General features: G+C 33.4%; 1 protein-coding gene across 2 annotated transcripts; it reads right to left on the bottom strand.

The window, feature by feature from the left end:
* Nucleotides 1–15,954: 15,954 nt before the first annotated feature.
* LOC149568767 (22.7 kDa class IV heat shock protein-like) lies at nucleotides 15,955–16,723 on the bottom strand. Of its 2 annotated transcripts, none has more exons than XM_089817617.1 (2): nucleotides 16,412–16,723; nucleotides 15,955–16,330 (listed from the first exon to the last, which is right to left on the bottom strand). In XM_089817617.1, exons 1-2 carry the CDS (start codon nucleotides 16,611–16,613, stop codon nucleotides 16,011–16,013), a joined length of 522 nt encoding a protein of 173 aa, XP_089673743.1. In that variant the 5' UTR covers nucleotides 16,614–16,723; the 3' UTR covers nucleotides 15,955–16,010. The 2 variants fall into 2 exon arrangements, with proteins under 2 accessions (XP_089673743.1, XP_089673745.1); XM_089817619.1 differs by having other exon boundaries at nucleotides 15,955–16,318; nucleotides 16,412–16,715.
* Between the last annotated feature and the right edge of the window lie 2,250 nt (nucleotides 16,724–18,973).

Genomic DNA, 18,973 nt, shown 5'->3' with positions numbered 1-18,973 from the left:
AGGAAGGCAGAGAGAAGTTGGAGTTTCTTGGTGCTGCTCAGAATCTTACCTTTCCATCTCGCAAGTTTTCTTTGGAATCATTCAACAAGACCATTCCAAAACTAATTTAAAACTTATTTAATCATGAGTGGGAGCCTAAGGTAAGTATCTAGGAGAAATGCCTTCTAGCATTCCAAAATTTGAGTAACCTTGCCTCTCAGACTGGCAATAATGTTGAAGAAATACACTTTTCTTTTCTGTTAATTTATGCACTGACCAGAGACCTCCACATACTAGTTTAGGATAGTTTTCCATTCCTTGGCTTCATGGAAGGAGGAGATACCAAATAATAAAGTGTTTTGAATAGTTTCAGGAGGGCATAAGGATGTAGGTCTAACACCTCTTAACCTACTGACATTGTTCATGGAAACCAAATTCCTTCCAAGGTCCTCAGCCATGATAATGAAGAGATATGGGGTCCTCTTGGCATAGCCCTTGGGATGAAGAAAAAAAAACCTCCAGGAGTCCCATTAACAAGCACAGATAAGGTGACAATATTAATCACATTTTTTATAATTTTGATAAGATTTACATTGAAAACAAGTTTAGAGAGAATAGAAGTCAAAAATTCCCTCCTAACCTTATCATAGGCTTTGGAGATATCTAGTTTGAGAGCCATACCTAGGTCTTTTCTCCTATCCATAGAGTGGATAACCTCATGAGTAGTTATGACTGCATCCAGAATCTACTTGCCAAGGACAAAACCATTCTAGTAGGGACCAGTCAACTTATCAAGGAGGGACTTGATTCAGTTTACCATAATCTTGGCAATTATTTTATAAATCGTGTTGCAGAAACTAATAGGTCAAAAATCCTCAAGAAGACTATGGTTACTAGTCTTAGGGACAAGAAAAATGAAGTTCTAGTTGAGTTCCTTCATTAAATTTCCTATTCTAACAAAGGCTCTAGCAACATGGATCAAATCATACGTAGCAATATCTCGAAATTCTTGAAAAAAAGCTAGGGAAAACTATCAGGACCAGGGGCTTTATATTGATTCATGCTAAACACATATTTTCTAACTTCCTCCTCCTTGGCCTTAGTAGTCAATTCCTCATTCATCTAGTTATTCAAAACTAGGTGAATAGATCTCAACATATCATTTTGTATGTTACTATCGACCTGCATAGTAGGGGGGTTATAAAGTTCCTTCAAATAGAGAGAGACTTTACCTTTTATCTCCACCATATCATTAATCTCTTTACCATTATCATCCACCAACATGTTTATGTTATTATGTTTTTTCCTTCTTAACGCCGATCTACGGAGAAAGGTCTTATTTTTGCCACCCTCCTTCAACCATTCAACTCTTGATCTCTATTTCTAGAAAACTCCTCTTGAGTTAGGAGTGTCTTCCATAAGTTTTGACACTCCCTTTCTTCCTGCCAATGTTCAACATTAGTATTTTCCTAAATAATTTGGTTTTGGAGGGATACCAACTTCTTCTTAGTAGATTTTTTTTCTTTGGCGATGTTGCCAAAAGAAGATTTGCACCATCCCTTCACTTCTTTTTGGATTTTTTCAAGTTTTTTGGTCATATGGAACATGGTCATTTCCTCAACTGGGTCCTTCCACCATTGCATAATAAAATCTCTAAACTCAGTGTATGAATGCCACATAATTTCATACCTAAAAGGCCTTCATCTAGTAGGTTGATTCTCCAACCAAGAGAACACCAACATAGAGTGATACGAAATGGTCCTTAGCTCTACCTTTAAGAAAGAATGTTGAAGAATGTTCCAACTAGAAGAAATAAGAGCCTGATCAAGTCTCACTTGAATCAAATGTTCCCCCAATCTATTATTAGACTAAGTGAATGCAAGATCCTAAAGATCAATATCAATCAAGTCATTCCTTCGAAGAAAGTTGTAGTGCCTACCTATAGTTTACTTTTTAATTATATTTACCAAACTCTTTTATGCCTATTTCATGGATGTGTTAGTTTTAAGGATATTATTTCATAACTTGGACTAGAGATATTTCAATGATGAATTACTTAGTTGATTATATTTCACATATTGATTCTTGATTATGATTACCAACACATTAATAATGTTTCAATGGTTCTTATTTAATAAATTTGGTGCTTTCAAGATGATGTCAAATGATGAGTTTTCATGTTTAAATATGTGGTGATTTATACCCAAGATTTATTATAGTACTTACCCCATACTTGCATGTGTATGGTGTGCATGTTTGATGTGGTTAAGGGAGGAGTCGTAGTCACCTACTAGTTGAGATCTACATGATGTCCCACTCCTTGTCATTATTTGTTTAGTTTACATGTGTGTGTGTGTGTGTGTGTGTGTGTGTGTACATATTTGAATTTTATGCAAGATTATAGGTACCAGGCATTGACTTCCCTGAATTGCTAAGATGAGTATGCCCTATCACAATTACTCAATGGTAAAAATAGGGAGATAATGTTCAGGTCCAATCCCAGCCATAGCCTAAATACTTGTCTTGCAAGGAGGACTCATAACTAACTTTCCACCCTTCTTAAAACCTGCTAGTTTATCTTTGTCTATGTTGTTTGATTTTGAGTTTCAATCTATTTTGGTAATGTTGCTTTTATGTGAATTTCACTATGTGATTTATTTGGTAATGATTTAATTATAATATTTGGGTTAATCATATAATTAAATATTATTTGATTAAAAAGAAAATATTAAGGCATGAGAATACTTAATTAATTAAATCTCTGTTTTAATTTAGAAGTCTAAATTTAAAAAAATGGTTAAAGAAAATTTATATTATGATAATATTGGATTAATTATTAATTATTTAAATATGTACTTCAGTTTAAAAGATTTAATTTGAGAAGTTGGACAAAAAGAGAATTAAAATATTAAAATATTAAAGATTTAATATTGCTTTATTATAATTATTTATTTAATAATAATTAAATTAGAGTTAAACTTAAACAATAAGCTTTGATTATTATTATTAATTTAAATAATAAACTATGCTTTAATTAGTGCTTGCACTAATTAATAAGTGGAGGAAAAAAAATATAAAAGAACATTTTAATTTTAAAAGTTCTTTAAATATGCATAAAAGAATTAAATTTAAAAGATTTGATTCAAGTTATAATTTAGGCATATTTATATTTATTTAATTTAATAATAAATTATTTAATATTTTTATTTTTAATTAACTCTAAATAATATTATTAGTTAAATTAATAAATATTATATTAAAAATGTCATATAATTTAATAAGGGAGAGAAAGCTTTAATTTAATAAAGTTTATTTTAATTAAATTGCATAAAGTGTGTGTGTGAAAATTAAAATATAGTAATTAAAGACAATGGGGTTTCGCATGATTGCATGATGAAAGCCTTGATTTGGGAAAAAACTCTTTATTAAGGAAATTATAGTTCATTTTTAGATACACTAGTTTTGGGAAACAAAATTCAAAATTGGATCAAAAGGATTGTTAAAAGTTTCAGAGGGTTTGGATTTTCATGCATTCACATATTGTTTTATATTTTAGCTATGGTTTTGAGGTAGGGTTTGAAAAACCATTGTAGAATTTTATTGAAAAATATTTCTACTTCGTGTCTTTCTGAGTATTTTCATATTGCTTATTAATTTACTTTATTGATTGTTGAATAAAGAATTATGTTGTAGATTTTTATTTTATTTTTTATAACTTGTTAATCAAGAAAACTTGACTGAAGAAAATTATAGAAAAACTGTAAAAAATTATTAACTGTATTCTTATAAACCCCTTTCTAATATAACAAAAATTTGATTACTAAAAATTGGAAGAAAAACAATAGATTGAATAGTTAGAGTTTCAATTTTAAATTTGTTATTAGAACTATGAGATTATCATGAATTTTCTAAATACATATAAATATTATTCTTATATCTAAAATAATTTAATTGCAAAATTTATTAGAAAAAAAGAAAAAAAAATTAATTGAGAGGAAAACATGTTGCAACTAAACTTATGCATGCATGCGAAAACAAACATGCTAAAAATAAAAAACTAAGTATAATAAGGTTGCATGTGACAATAAATATGTTAAAAATAGAAAGTTAAGTATAATATGGTTACATGCATGTGAAAATAAATATGCTAAAAATAGAAAGCTAAGCATAGTATGGTTACATGCATGTGAAAATAAATATGATAAAAATAGAAAGCTAAGCATAGTATGGTTACATGCATGTGAAAATAAATATGATAAAAATAGAAAGCTAAGCATAGTATGGTTATATGCATGTGAAAATAAATATGCTAAAAATAGAAAGCTAAGTATAGTAAGGTTGCATGTGAAAACAAATGTGTTAAAAGTAGAAAAATAAGTATAGTATGGTTACATGATTTGAGAGATCAAAGACATGCAAAAATACTAATTGCATGTGTATTTTTATTTAATATAATTTAATATTCAAATTTATTTATTTCTAAAAAATTGATTAATTAATTAAAAATAAATTAGTTAATTAAAAATAAAATTTTAGAATTATTTATTAATTTTTAAAAATTTAAATAAATATTATTCATTTAGTTAAAGTAAATGTTAGTGATATTAGTGATTCTTTAAGTATAAATAAAACTATTAGTTGCATATAAATAATTTAATATTTATTAATGCAAGAGGGAAGTTAATAAATAAATATTTATAATTTTATTATATTTTAAGAGGACTTGTGGTAGAGTTTATTTTGCAATCATTTAGTTAATAACTATTTGACTTTATGAGAGAAATTATAAATTAATTAATTAAATTTATAATTTTATCTCTAATTGCATTATGAATTTATTTTTTTCAAAGTAAATATTAATATTAGACTTAAATATAAGTCATATTAATATTTTAGAAATTGAAATTAATATCAATATTTAAATATAATAATATACAAATTTATGTTATTAATTAAATCATTTATGATTTAAGATTATTTAAATTAATAACATGATAATATTGCATCATGTTTTATATGTACAAAAAGATTGGATATATAAATACTTATTGTTTTAAATAAGAATATTAGCATAACAATTCATATTAACATATATATTCTTATTTTATTTCTAAACACATCCTTATGACCCAAACTGAACAAAAGAAATTGGTGGAATTAAATCATGTGGCTGAAAACTATGTGTTTTTTTATATTCTTTTTATAGCCTTCTGATGCTTATTTTCTTGATGGTTTTTTTTTGTGGGTTGTTTAGTTGGCCAAGTTAGGATGTGAACTAGAGGTGGTTTTTGAGATTTCTTTTATGATTATTTGATTGGATGTCATGATGAGCTTTATTATTTGAATTGAGATTTATGTTTTATGAGTTTTATGCTATTAAGCAATTATGAGAACTTGGGTTTTGAGAACTAATGTTATTTTTTTGGGTTGCCTATTGAGGAACCAAATTCGATCAATATTACTTTTTGTGGTATGGGACACTATTGTGGTTTCTGATTTTTGGGAAGGTAGTCTAGGCGCATATTTATGGGAGTGGCTTGCAATGGGGGCCAAGGCCCAAAGTGGCTGTCAGGGTAACTCATTGTAAGTTGTGTAACAAGTGATAACATAGTAATTAAAATATCTTGCCTAGCCCTTTTCCTTGAGATACATTAAAAAGATAAGTTAGAGAATTTTTCTTGTCCGTGCCTTGAGAGGTATGACTAGTTTACTCGTCATCATGAGAGAGTATTTTGGTTCTGCATAGAGTCACTAGGGGGGCCAGGTCTTGAGAGACTACCACGGTAACACTAGAGTTAACTCATGTGATGACACTCCATAGTATGTAGCCTTCATTTTTTTTTTATATTTGCCTCTAGTGGTGTACTTGTTGGATATTGCCTTTGATGATGTATTTATTGTGAATTGTTACTTATTGATTAGATGTCATTTATTGTTGACCATTGACTTTTATTAATGAATGAACCATTATTCATTGGTAGTGTTTTTATTGTTGGAGTTAGTGATTGGTAGTTTATTTTTATTGATGACAATTGTTATGTGTTGGTCATTGTGCTTGTGATACTTGACATTGATTTTATGGTGGTTGTATATTTTTGGTCTTCATATTTGTATGTTGACTTAGTATGTGGAGTTGGTATTGGATGAGTGTCCTTTTGATTATGATTATCTCTTCTTCTTGAGTAGTTTGTGTTAGGTCCTTGAGGTAGATTTGGCTATCAGGATTCCTCACCTAGGATTATTTCATGATTTGATTATTTGTGTGTGGATCGTATATTATCTCTCTTGCACAGTGGGAGTGGGAGCCTAATTAGGTGACCACACTGTTGGGAGGTAATGTATTCTTACCATTTGGGTCCCCCTTAGATTGATAGATGTTGGATTCTCCTTGATACAGTGGTACCATTATCATTCTTCTTCTTATCTTGAAGACTTCTATTCATTTGATGTATCTATGTATCATGTATTTTGAGATCCTAAGAGATATTGTAATTGTATATTGATGCACTTGTATCTATTTTCACATAACTTGTGACATGCACAATGGATGTTATTCATTAGATGTGCTTTCATATTATTAGTTGTACTTATGCATTTGTTTATATGACTATGTATGTGTTTATTCATTTTATGATTATGGACATTTTAATTTAGACTTAAACTTATTAATAAAACTTTCTTAAATGTGACTCAATGTGAAAGAACCCTTGAGGAATTGAAACTATATTTGTAATTGATTACGTGTTCTTAATGTGTATGTATATATTGATTTTGCATTATTGTTACTATGATGTTGTTTAAACTTTTAAAAAAATAGTTCAGTAAACTTTCTAACATATTAGGTTTATTTCTTTTGGGTTCCTGAGTAGGGTGTTACAAAAGCTCTCCAAATCTTACATACTATCAGAAAAGTCTTCTAAACCCACCAATTTCTTTGATGGATATAGAAGGGTGTTAAAATCACCCATGCACGCCATTCTTTCTTGTCTCATAGTCTCAACTAGTTTAGTAGCCTTATCCCAAACAACTAGTCTACCATTCCTGGTGTTGGGGGTATAGAAATGGAAAAGATTCCAACTAGTAGCATGGGAGGTGAAACTCATGACCATAAAATGGGGATTAATATAGGTGACCATTCCCACCACTTTGTCTAGTTTCCACATCATGGCAATGCCACCAGAGGTGCCATTATCCTCACTATAAGAAAATTTAGTCCCCAGCCAAATGTAAGTAGCAACTCTAGAAAAAACTTGCTTAGTCATTTTAACTTCCTGCAAAAGAATCAAGTCAACCTTAAGCTCTATGATCTTTTATTTTATTTCATACTTTTTTTTGGGGCTATCCAGCCCTCTCACATTCCAATATATGAGCTTCATCTTTTATGATATTGAGTTTCCTTTAGGGTTTTTTTGTTTTCCCTGTGCTACATCCTTCTCTATTTCCTTTTGATAGATGTTCCTAGTCAAAGGTCTCCCATTCCTCGTGGATGACCCTACATCCACCTTATATCCTCCTCTAGGCTTCCATTTTGGGACTATCCAACCATCATCATTGTTGAGAAGGTCAATAATTGGTACCTCATTTATGGGGTAAAGCATTTCAACAATACCTAGGAGTGAGACCACCAGTGTGTCATCAACGAGTAGTAATCCATTCCCTAAGAGGAGGGGTGAACAACAAATAGTAGCACCTCTATTAGCTTCCATCATTTTAATCATTTGTCCATCCCCAGGTTGGAACAGTTGCAGAGTGAGTGTGTCAACGAGTTCTCCCTCTTCATGATCAATAGTATCATTCATAGCAGTTTGGGCTTCTCTACCCTGTTCAATGGTGTCCTCCTTTATAGGGGTTCTTTCCTTCTCACCATTTTTGCTAGGGGTTTCAACCAGCTCCTGGGAGGCCTCCTTAAATGCTTCCTTTAGGCTAACTAGTTCATTATTTATTGAGCTTTCAACTTAGCTATCTCAATAGTTTTTGAGATTTCAACCACCACCACTCTTGGTGAGGACACTTTGTCTTTGAGTTTGTCCCCCTTCACAAAATCCACAAATAAATGGCCAAACATGTTACACTTTTAGAAAAAGGGGGTTGCATCCTCATAGATTATCAATTGTGACCAGTTGCCCCATTTAGATTTTATTCCAACCATTGTTGGCAAGGTTTTATTCATTTAAAAATTGATATAGAATCTAGCAAAACCCAATTTAGTTATAAAGCTAGTCATATTGTCCATTTTGATGAACTAACCAAAGGAGTTTCCAATCCATATGAACACCTACTCATCCCATAATTCTAAAGGGAGACTAGGAAACCTTATCCAAACTAGAGCATACCTATAGAGGTCTTGTTCATGGTTGAAACATGGCTTCCATTTCACCATTAGCAAGGGGCATTTGCCAAAATACCAAGAGTACACCATAACTGATTCACGATCCTTATCCAAAGTGAAGTTTAATTGAAAAAGGGGGCCAATCATAGAAAAGATGGACACTGACCACCAAAATTTTCCACTTTATAGAGCACCACTTCCTAACCATATCAATCATGGGTCGAAAGGAGATGAACTTTCCAACAAGAAAAAGGGTAAATCCTAAGGCGATTGAGTCAACCACTGAACCTAGAAGAGCAATCATGGGACTAGTGGTCCCTAAGGAGATCACGAGTTTCACACTAGAGTCCATAAGAACCTTGGATCCAACAACAACCCCCAACTAGTTTGACTTAGGGGACACTGCCAAAATAGACATCAACGAGGGACCAGTAAGGGGTTTGGGGCCCAAGCAAGCACAATTGTCATGAATAGTGCAAGGTTCTATTAGAGGAATATCTTCCTGGAGTAGGTCATGAACATTTTGTGCCTTAGCAAACAAAACTAGTTCCAGATCTAGATATATAGGCCCCATTAGCTCTAGCAGGGGGTGGAGGTGACCATCTCCCGGAGATTAGAGAAGGCATAAGCTTGGGAGGAAGCCAAGAGCAGGAAATGACCATCCATGTTTACTTTTCCTAATAAATTTATTTAATATTTATATAACATATTAGATGTATTAATATACTATTATTTTGACATTGAAACATAAAGTTCTTTCGCAAGTAATTTTGATGTTGAACTTTTGTAATTATCTCATGAAGAATTTATTAATCATTATTGATAGCTTCATCCATTACAAATATTGATGAATTACCATTTATTTTGTGTGAGGAATATGCCTATAGAGAGTGGATAGACTACCACTTCTCACTCTATAAACCAACCTAAATGAAAACATATTCACCCAATCAAGAAAGTACATTGAAATTGTTCAAATAATAAACTAGATTGAATATAGATTAATATTGAGTAGGTTCCTTTGCATAGTGTAGCGAAGGAGAGGGAAGAAGTGCTCTCTATTTTGGATTTATGTGATCCCCTTGCTAAACATTATAGATAGGGCTTCTGTCCATTCTCAAGATATTAATTTAATTTGAATTGAATATTAATTATTGTAAGACAAACAAAATTAAATGACATATTTTTTCACTTACTATATTTTTCACGTCAAGATTGTTTTCAAGGATTCTTTAAGATTATAGGAGGAGAGATAAATATAAAGAGATATGGAGATATAAATGGAGATATGGAGGGGAAGGGATAAAAAGATATGGATATCTAGAGGGAGATATGGAGAAGGGATAATCAGATGTACAAATATGGAGGAATATGGAGTGGAAGAGATAGAGATGATAAGACAAAGTCGAATTTGAATTTATTTTTAAAAGGATAGGTTGTTCATTTCATATAGGAAACGATAGAGATAGGGAGATATAGGGCAAGATAAGGAGTAATCCATATACATTTATACAAAAAAAGAGGAAGCTCTCCTATATCTTATTGCACTTCAAACAAAATGTATTTATTCTGACAACATAAAGTGGGAAAAGTGGAAATGTTCTATCAAATAAGTTACAAGAACTGTAAAACTTAATTATAACCAAAAATATGGTACAGACTACTCAAGAACATCATCAAAAGTATACAAGACTATCGGCTTAACCCTTGCACCCTTAAAAGATGCAAGAGCTAGTGGTTAACATAATCATTGATGAGTCTTGTGAGCTCTAATTTTGTCTTAGATGTTATGAAGGATGTGATGAAATTGAATTTGATGTACTTGCAAGCCTTCATAAAAAATATATTACATGGTTATAAAATTTGTTCTTTGTACAAGTAGACAAACTATTGCTTTCATATTTTTAATTTTCTACAAATTCTTCCCTTCCTAAGTTGAGGTTGTAGGGTCCTCCTAAACCCAAAAATAAATAAATAGAAGTTACAAGTCAGAGTTGGATGGGTGCACATTTAGATCCCAGAGTAGCAACTTTAATGGACATGAAACCACCTAGTCATAGTTGAAATCCTACAAATCCTACAATAATTCACTAAGATGTGAAGTCTAGGAACATTTTTCTAGATAAAAATCTCAATCATAAGGCAGCAAACTTCGACATTTCCAAACTACATTTGAATTTTATTTCTAAATTTAAGTGTTTTTGAATTGGGGCTTGGACAGGATGACTAGAACTAGAGTATTACATGAGGAAAATACTTATCCAAATAAGATATGTGTACAATTATAGTGTTGTGCTACTAAAAAAAAAAATTTCTAAGATGCTCATAGAAGGAGGGAAATATCTAGTTTGAGATTTAAGAATATTAGTGATTGGATTTAGATTATGCTAGAAGGATATGCTATAAATGAAAGTGTTTGGTAAAAAAAAATCCTTTAGAAAAACTAGCTACAATCAAATTCGTATTTACAAAAAGATGAAAAGAGGATTTTCAGAATCAAGGAGAAAGAAAAAAAAAGTTAAGCGTCAGGTGATGCATCCTACTAGTTTCCCTACATATACCTACCATATACATGATCAGAACCAAGGGGACAACCTGCACCTCACTTTGCATAGGAAATGACACACTATATCATCAACAAAATGATTAGGCAATGAATAGGGCAGCTCTTTCTAGAAAGATATACCCTAAGAGCTTTCTAGACAAATATTACTTGATATGCATTGCCAATTTTTTTTAAATTTCAATAAATTAAAATTTTCTCCTTACCTTTTTTGCTAACAATTAATGAAAATTCAATAATTTGACTTTTTATAGATTTTTAAAATATTTTAAAATTTGTAAACATAGAAAAGCCATATATTTGGAAAAAAAATCTCCAATCTGATTGGTTGGATGAGATTGGATTAAATGATAATATGGACTAAATGAATCCATAAATTATTCTGGATAGGACATGAACTAATAATAATTTTGAGTTTTAAAAAAAAATCTATTAATACTGAAATTACGATTACAAATTTATTATGTATCAATGCCTTTGTTTTTGAATTAAAAACAACCAAAACTAGGGGGGTGGCCCATAAACAGTTAAACAGGTTAACTATTAGCAGATTATCAACAACCAAACTAACCCCCTACCACTTAAAAAACAAAAACATATTGTTCAAAAACATAACTAAAAGAGTATTAACAGGCCTAACATTGCCTGTATTAAGTCTAGAAAAGATACATAAATAAATGAACAAAGGCATAACAGCCTTAAACCTAGCCAATTCTAGGAACCAACAAATAAACAACATTAAAAAATAGGAAGGAGCCATTAAGGCTTCTTGGCCTCTTAGTTCTCCAGGAGGATGTTTGCCCAATCTTTCGCAAGGAAGTCAAACAGTAATTTGGAATCCTCCTTTGGCAAGTCTCCCTCCATATCTTTTAGTAAGTGAAGAGTGGTGGCAGTAGCATGGGTCACTTTAATAGTGAACTTCATCAAAAGATGCATGAATTCTCTGCCACACCTCATCACTAGTCATCTTCTTGGTATCCATGTTACCCTCCTGCATGTCACCTAAACTGTCATCCACTTGCACCAAAGTGACATCTTGCACATTTGGGGGGTTAGCAATATCCTTAGGAGGAACCTTAATAGGGGAGGAAATCATTATGGGAGAGGGCACACTATCCATCGTATCAAGGAATTGGTCCTGGGTTAAATCCACACACCCCAACCCAATGGTGGCCGAAACATGTGACACCTCATTCTTCTCCCTCATCCCACCTCTCGAATCAGACCATGATGAATCTGAAACATCCTCCTCCTCCTCCTCCATTCTCCCCTTCCTGAAATTTGATGCCTTCTCCTTCATCCTTCTTTTGGGATAACACGTATCCTCTGAATCTGAATCCTCCTCTTGCGAGGCCCCAACATTCAGCTTCCTCTTAGCATTAGATTTAGCTAACCTCCCTGACCTCCTCCTTCCCCCTCTCCCTTCTTCCTCTAAATCCTCTAGTTCCTTCTCTCTCCCTTTCTTTCCAAGGGGGTGGGCTTCAAATCAACAAGGGACTTGTTAGGCGAAGGTTGTGGGGTAGGGGCACTGTGGCCCATGATCCTAAGGGGAACCAATTGGGGTCGACCATTAGGATGGGTAGGAATATCAATCTCCACAATCCTAGGGGGGACTAGGGCTAGGTGGAATTGATATAGCTGAAACATTAACCCTTGATGTAAAATGGTAAAATTAACACCCTTCCTCATTTTTTCCTTAACATCAATAACTGAGTCCACTAAATCATGCAACAGAAAAAATGAAATGGAAATAACATCACGGTGGCAAAAATGGTTAAGGAGAGGAAAGTGGTAGTAATAACAGGCACCATACCTCCCTTCTAGGGTTAAGTACTTCATCAATATCAAAAACACCTAATTCCATGGCTCAGGTTGCTTCTCCTGCATAAAACCACCTTTGTGCCAAATTGGTTCCTCACCCTCCAAAAAGAAGTGTTGCAAACTCGCTTCATCGGCCACCCTAGTCACCTTTTTCCATTTCCTTCCCTTCATAGCCAAACCCATCGCCAAGGAGATGACTTCCTTAGAGATGTGGAAAGAGATATCATTTATCGTAACTCTACGGTCCTCCCAGGAATTGACAAATTTTAAAGAACAATTTTCATCATGCCCATTTAGCACCTCCATAAATGGAATGAAACCACCTTCCTTCAACATATACCACACTAATGGCTTCCTAGCACTCTCCTCTATCATGGACGACTCAATTTGCATCAGGTCGCCTCCCCATCTCTGCAATTTTCCCTAAACCTCTCGTCTTCTTCCAAACCCAAAAACACTTGCTAAGAATGACTTCACACTTAGGCAAAAAAATAATATCCCTTAAGCAAACATAATGACCATTATTGTTAGTAATTAAAATAGCGTCCCTTGTAGAAATTAATTTCATGTATTGATCGCCTCTATCTTTCTCCCAATCTTTTCCATCATTCCCAATGCATACTAACCATTACAATTTGAATATTTTCTCATCCCAACATATGAGAACACACTTAAGATAATAATTAAAAAACCCCTCATATCTAATTTCAAAACTTCAGGCCATGCAAATTTATTATTACCAGTACAAATTCCATTCCTCCTTGCCATCTGTCCTTTGTAACTTTGTCCTATCCGCCAACTTAGCAGCAAGTCACAAAAGTTTAAACTAATTCTCCAGCTAGGATTGAACATGCTTAATTTCTGGAGTTACTAAATCACTTACCCAATTCATAAAGGCATTTAACTCCCTCCAACATCTTAGTCCTTTCACCTTTAGGTCTAATGCCGTCATCCCATCTACCACACTATTTCCCCCCTGAAAGATATGATTTAAATCAAACCTCTTCAAACTAGCTAATAAGGGTCTAATGTCTTTTATAACACATTTAATGGCCCATCCTTTCCTCATGTTACCTTTAATAGTTTCTATAATGATTTTTGAATCACCTTCAATCTCCACATTTCTCCATCCCACATTATTACCAATTTTAAACCCCAAAAAAGAGCCATCACTTGCATAGTATTATTAGAAACTTTCCCTAGCTATTTGGAATACACCAACAACATCCTTCCCTTACTATCCCTAACCATACATCCTCCTGCCAAACCCTCCTTTCTAGTGGCACCATCAAAATTAAGTGTAACCCAGTTTGTAAACGGGGTTTCCATCGTGTCCTTTTCCTAGCCAATAGATTGGAATTATCAGTTTCCATTATCCCCTCCTCCAAGTTCCAGCTCTTAGCCACTCTGACATCTAATACGATAGGGGCAAACGTTGGTTTTCTCCATTTGCTGCAACTCATATTCTCAACCATTAGCTTGTAGATCTTCTCCACGACAACCTCCTCGCTTCTTTCTTCATTCCTAAACACTCTATTATTTCTCTCTTTCCAAATACCACAACAAACATGTGGGGGGATAACCTTCCACAAACTGACAAGGAGGGGGTAGGCAAAGGGGCCTCGCCAATTCTCCACAAATTGCACTAGATCTTGGTTAAACACCCAGTTCACCTCTAGCTTCTATAAAAGCCTCCACGAAACACTAGAAGCATAACTACAATGAAGGAATAAGTGAGTAATATGCTTCTATGCCTTCTTACACAAATAACATCTATTGGATAATTGAAAACCCTTTTTCATTAGGTTATCAATAGTGAAAATTTTCCCATTGATGTTGGCCCACCATAATATATTAATCTTTGGGATCAAATGATTGAACCATATCTTTCCCCATTCATTAGGTTCCAAAGTTTTATCAAACATTAGTTTGTAGGCTGATTTAATAGAGAACTCCCTCGTTGACGTGGCCTTCCAAATGAACTCATCATTTTGCACCATCCCTGGGATTTTGTACCCTTCAAGCAGAGCATTTAGCTCTTCCACCAGGTCCCCTCCAACCAGAGCATTTTGTTGCAACTCCACCTTTTTCCACTTCCTCCCTGGGCCAATAAAATCAACAACCATACCCCCATACTCCTAGAGGTGGTTCCGAAGGGACCCATACTTCGTTCTTGCCAATGGTTTGTCAATCAGCCATGGGTCCTCCTAGAAGTTAATCTGACTACCATTACTCATGAACCACCTTACACCCTCCTTCGATAGAGTTTTGTTTTTCACAATATTTCCTCATATTTTAGATCCCATAGGGAGATCATTTCTCCAAGTGCAGTGAGAGAATTTAGATTCCCTAAGTACTTTTCTTTTAGAATATTGCACTAGTTTGCTTCCTCCTTCATCAAGTTCCACCCCATCAATGCCTTTGTTTTTCATGCTAGATAATTTAGTATTGACTTGAAAATTAGAGTTAGATTATAATAGTAATCTATTTCTTATTGTTTAATTAACGATATAATTTTTTAAAAGATATATCTTCATATTTAATAAGGAATACACATGCTTATTTAATCATATTAAATAATTTGTTAGATTTTATTCAAGTAATTTGTTATGTTTCAACAATTGATCACTTCTATGGTGAATTAGTTTTTACATGTGGCTGCCCCACAAAACCTATATTGGCTTATTGCAAGACCACAATGATACATCTTTAATTAGAAGACACAAAATAATTATGGAGTTCTTGGTGGTGCTTTAGTTAACCCCAATGGTTACATGACACCATACATGCACTTGTTCTTCAAGTTTTTAGTCTAAATACAATATATACACCTTACTTAACTATCGATAAATATACATTGTTGTAGAATTAGAGTGCCAAAAATATTTATGATAAGCCCTGTGAATAATCAAGATAGAACTTCGTTGGCCTATTTCATCTATTTGATGAATGGTCAACAAATATCTACGCAACAACCTTCATGTTATGTGTCCTTACACTACGTGTCCAAATTTTACTAAAATAGATAAACGAGGAAAAGGTTGTGTCACTTATTATTATTATTATTTATAGATAATTTTCAAATGCCCCCTTGTCGATGTTGCTGAGATCAATGTAGGACAACGGGTAGGACAATAGTGAAAGGATGAGTATATAGTCCATAATGATAATTGTGAAATAAATATTGCACTTTCCCAATGGTATGCAAAACTTGTCGTTATACAATGGAAGTACAAACATATACATATACACAAATGAAATGTTTGTGGTTAATTAAAAACTTTATTCCCCAATAAAATTACAGCACAAAAGTAATCTTCACAGCTCAAGTTCTACCACATCTCCCGTTGAAACAATTTCAACAGTTTTGGGGGTTTTCGTTCCACCATACCCAGTTTTGGGAACGGTGACAGTCAAAACACCCTTGTTCAAATCGGCTTTGATGTTACCCATGTCTACATTTAGTGGCAGTCTGAATTGCCTCCATAATTTACCCATGCCAGACTCCTCCCGTCTGCGCCATTTGGAGCCCTCGCCCTCTTTCTTCTCTTTTTTGCCTCGCTCTCCGCTGATTGTAATCACTCTGTTCTTACCCGCTTCAATCTTTATATCCTCCTTCTTCATCCCTGTACACACATCTGCTGCAATTCTTTACTCGGATACAAACAGAAATTGTGCGGAAAAGGAAAGAATGAAAGAGGAGGGCAGAGTTAGCAAACCTGGAGCATTGATAGTAAAGACATGGGCATGCGGGGTTTCCTTCCAATTGGTTCTAACGAGGGATGGGTCACTCATGATTTTCGATATAAATTGAGGGAGCCGGTCCAACACTTTGTATGGAACAAAAGCCCTCGGCGAGCTCAGAAAATATGCCGTAAAAACCAGAACGATGCCGCCCAAGATGGCCACCGTTTTTGCCATGGAGAACCAAAATTTTCGCAGGTGGGGAAACCCCAGACTGAGGGAAACCCTTTTCGTATGTTCTGCTACAAGAAAGTAAGCCTAGCAATCGATGAGTTATGAAGATATTTATTTAGGGTCCGTTTGGTTCTTCGACAGGAATTGGCTTTTTCAAAATCTGGATTTGAAAATTTGTGCGTTTGTTTCAAAATTTGCAAAATGGAATTAGCATACGGGACTTCCAATTTTACCTCAAAACCAGATTTTCCAACTTTCTTAAAAAAGTAGGAATTGAAAATCAAAACCTAGTTTTGTTTTTTAAGGAGTGTAAAAACACTACTTTTTGAAATTTGTCTTCAACTCCAAGCTAACGCACAAAAATGTGTCTTCACACGGATCTTCCGAGTGAAACAAACGATTTCAGTAAAATTTCAAAAATCGGAATGAAGATATACAAAACTTTGATTTGGCTAAAACAAGGTTTGTAGAAATCTAGATTTTTTAAATTCCACGAACCAAACGGACCCTAGTCCATTTGGAACGCAGATTTGAGCAAGAATTGGAATTCAGAATCCTAAAAAATTCCTAATCCACTGTTTGGGTCTGCAAATAAGGAATTGGAATTCGGGGAAATGTGGATTCAGTATCCCCATTTGACCCCAAAAACAAGAGTTTTGTCTCACCTCAAAATACTTGTTATTTGGAATTCCCATTTTAATTCCTGTTTTAATTCCCATTTTAAATTGTTAGGTTTAGAGAAGTGTCGTTGATGGCCGAGTGTTTCTGAACATCATGTCCTTCATCGTCAATCATCTCTAAATAGCCTAGACTTCCCCCACAAAGCTAGAATAGCAACTTTAATCTTATATTTTTCCTGTAACGGGTGACTCTCTTCAATTTATTCTTTTGACTTCTTCTAGTCTCACATCACTCTTTTGTCGCGATCGTGAATATATGCTTATGGCATAGTCTCAGGTTTCAACAATCATAATCATTATTGTAATTATTTGTTCTTCTTATCTAAAGAACATAAATATCTTTTGATGATTTTAAATTTAAATATATATAGGTATAGTCTAAAATATGCCCTGCAGATTGAATCAATCACTTACTTGTTTAAGTAAAAATCGAAAGAAATGAAATCACAGTCTAGATTTTAGGTTGGAGTGAAAAAGGGGGTTTCAAATGCTTGAATTCATAATAGATGCATGTGTAATAGAGGGAGGTTTGAATTAGCAATTCTTATAGGCTCACATCTTTCATTTTCTAATGAAGACGACAATCATGATTGTTGAGCTAAAAAAAACTCAGATGGATTTGTTATTTTGTGGCCACAACCATGGCTACAACCAAGTTTGTGAGCTTGGAGAAGAAAGAGGGCCATAGAAATGCAAGTCATTTCCTCTGTAACCCTGTATGTGATTTGTAATGTCAAGGGTTTGAAACTACTCCGAAAATTCATCAAGGTGCACAAGAGATCTAAAATTCATCAAGGTGTGCAAGAGATTTGCACGATCCAATTCCAAATTTTGGGTTTGAACCAAACAGTTCTATAATACTAAATTTGGAATATCAAATATTTTTGGGTTTCAACCAAACGGTCCCAAATCAAATCCTCAAAACTATAATCTGGATTTCAAGTTCCAGGATCCCAAATCCAAGATTCCAAATGCCAATTCTCAATTTATAATCCACCAACCAAACGAGCCCTTTACATTTTGTAATATTCTATATATTTCCATCATACTTATGAGTGGATAGGGACTTCCACACACTACACCCCTATTGTTTAAATATCTCATTTTATCAATTCTTTTATTTTCATATTATCATAATTCCTTTTTAAATATTTTTTTGATGGAGGTCATTCAGGCCCACGCGCAGCCTCCTGGCCTCATCCTTTATGATGTGTTCGAGCCTTGCACTCAGCAAGATTTGATCCCTAGTGGGCTCTTCGTGAGTCAATCAACTTTACGAGAAGGCCAAGTGCCCATTGACCCTTTTTAAATATTCATAAATTTAGGATAGCAAAAATCTTAAATCTTATATAGTTTTGAAACTTGAAATAAATATCACATAGTACTTCTCAACAAAGATGATATTTAAAGTTTGGTTTGCATAATTTTTAAATTTTTAATTAAAACATAATCTTAATTTTCTTTAATGGAAAATGCTAATTCTACATATTTTGAAAATGAAATTAAACATTTATTTAGTTTGACAAATTGATAGATAGCATCCCTTGTTCAAAATTAATGAATAATGCATTTTATTGTAAAATAAAATTTAGCTTTAAGAAAATTGTATCTTATGAAAGGTAATATTTTATCTATACTCATTTTTTAAACATTAAATCATATGTAAATGCAACATATATATGT

The sequence above is a fragment of the Cupressus sempervirens genome, chromosome 3 (assembly GCF_028749045.1).
Source record: "Cupressus sempervirens isolate cs-2001-9-10 chromosome 3, ASM2874904v1, whole genome shotgun sequence".
Lineage (NCBI taxonomy): Eukaryota > Viridiplantae > Streptophyta > Pinopsida > Cupressales > Cupressaceae > Cupressus > Cupressus sempervirens.
This window is presented reverse-complemented; position numbering and strand designations above follow the sequence as displayed.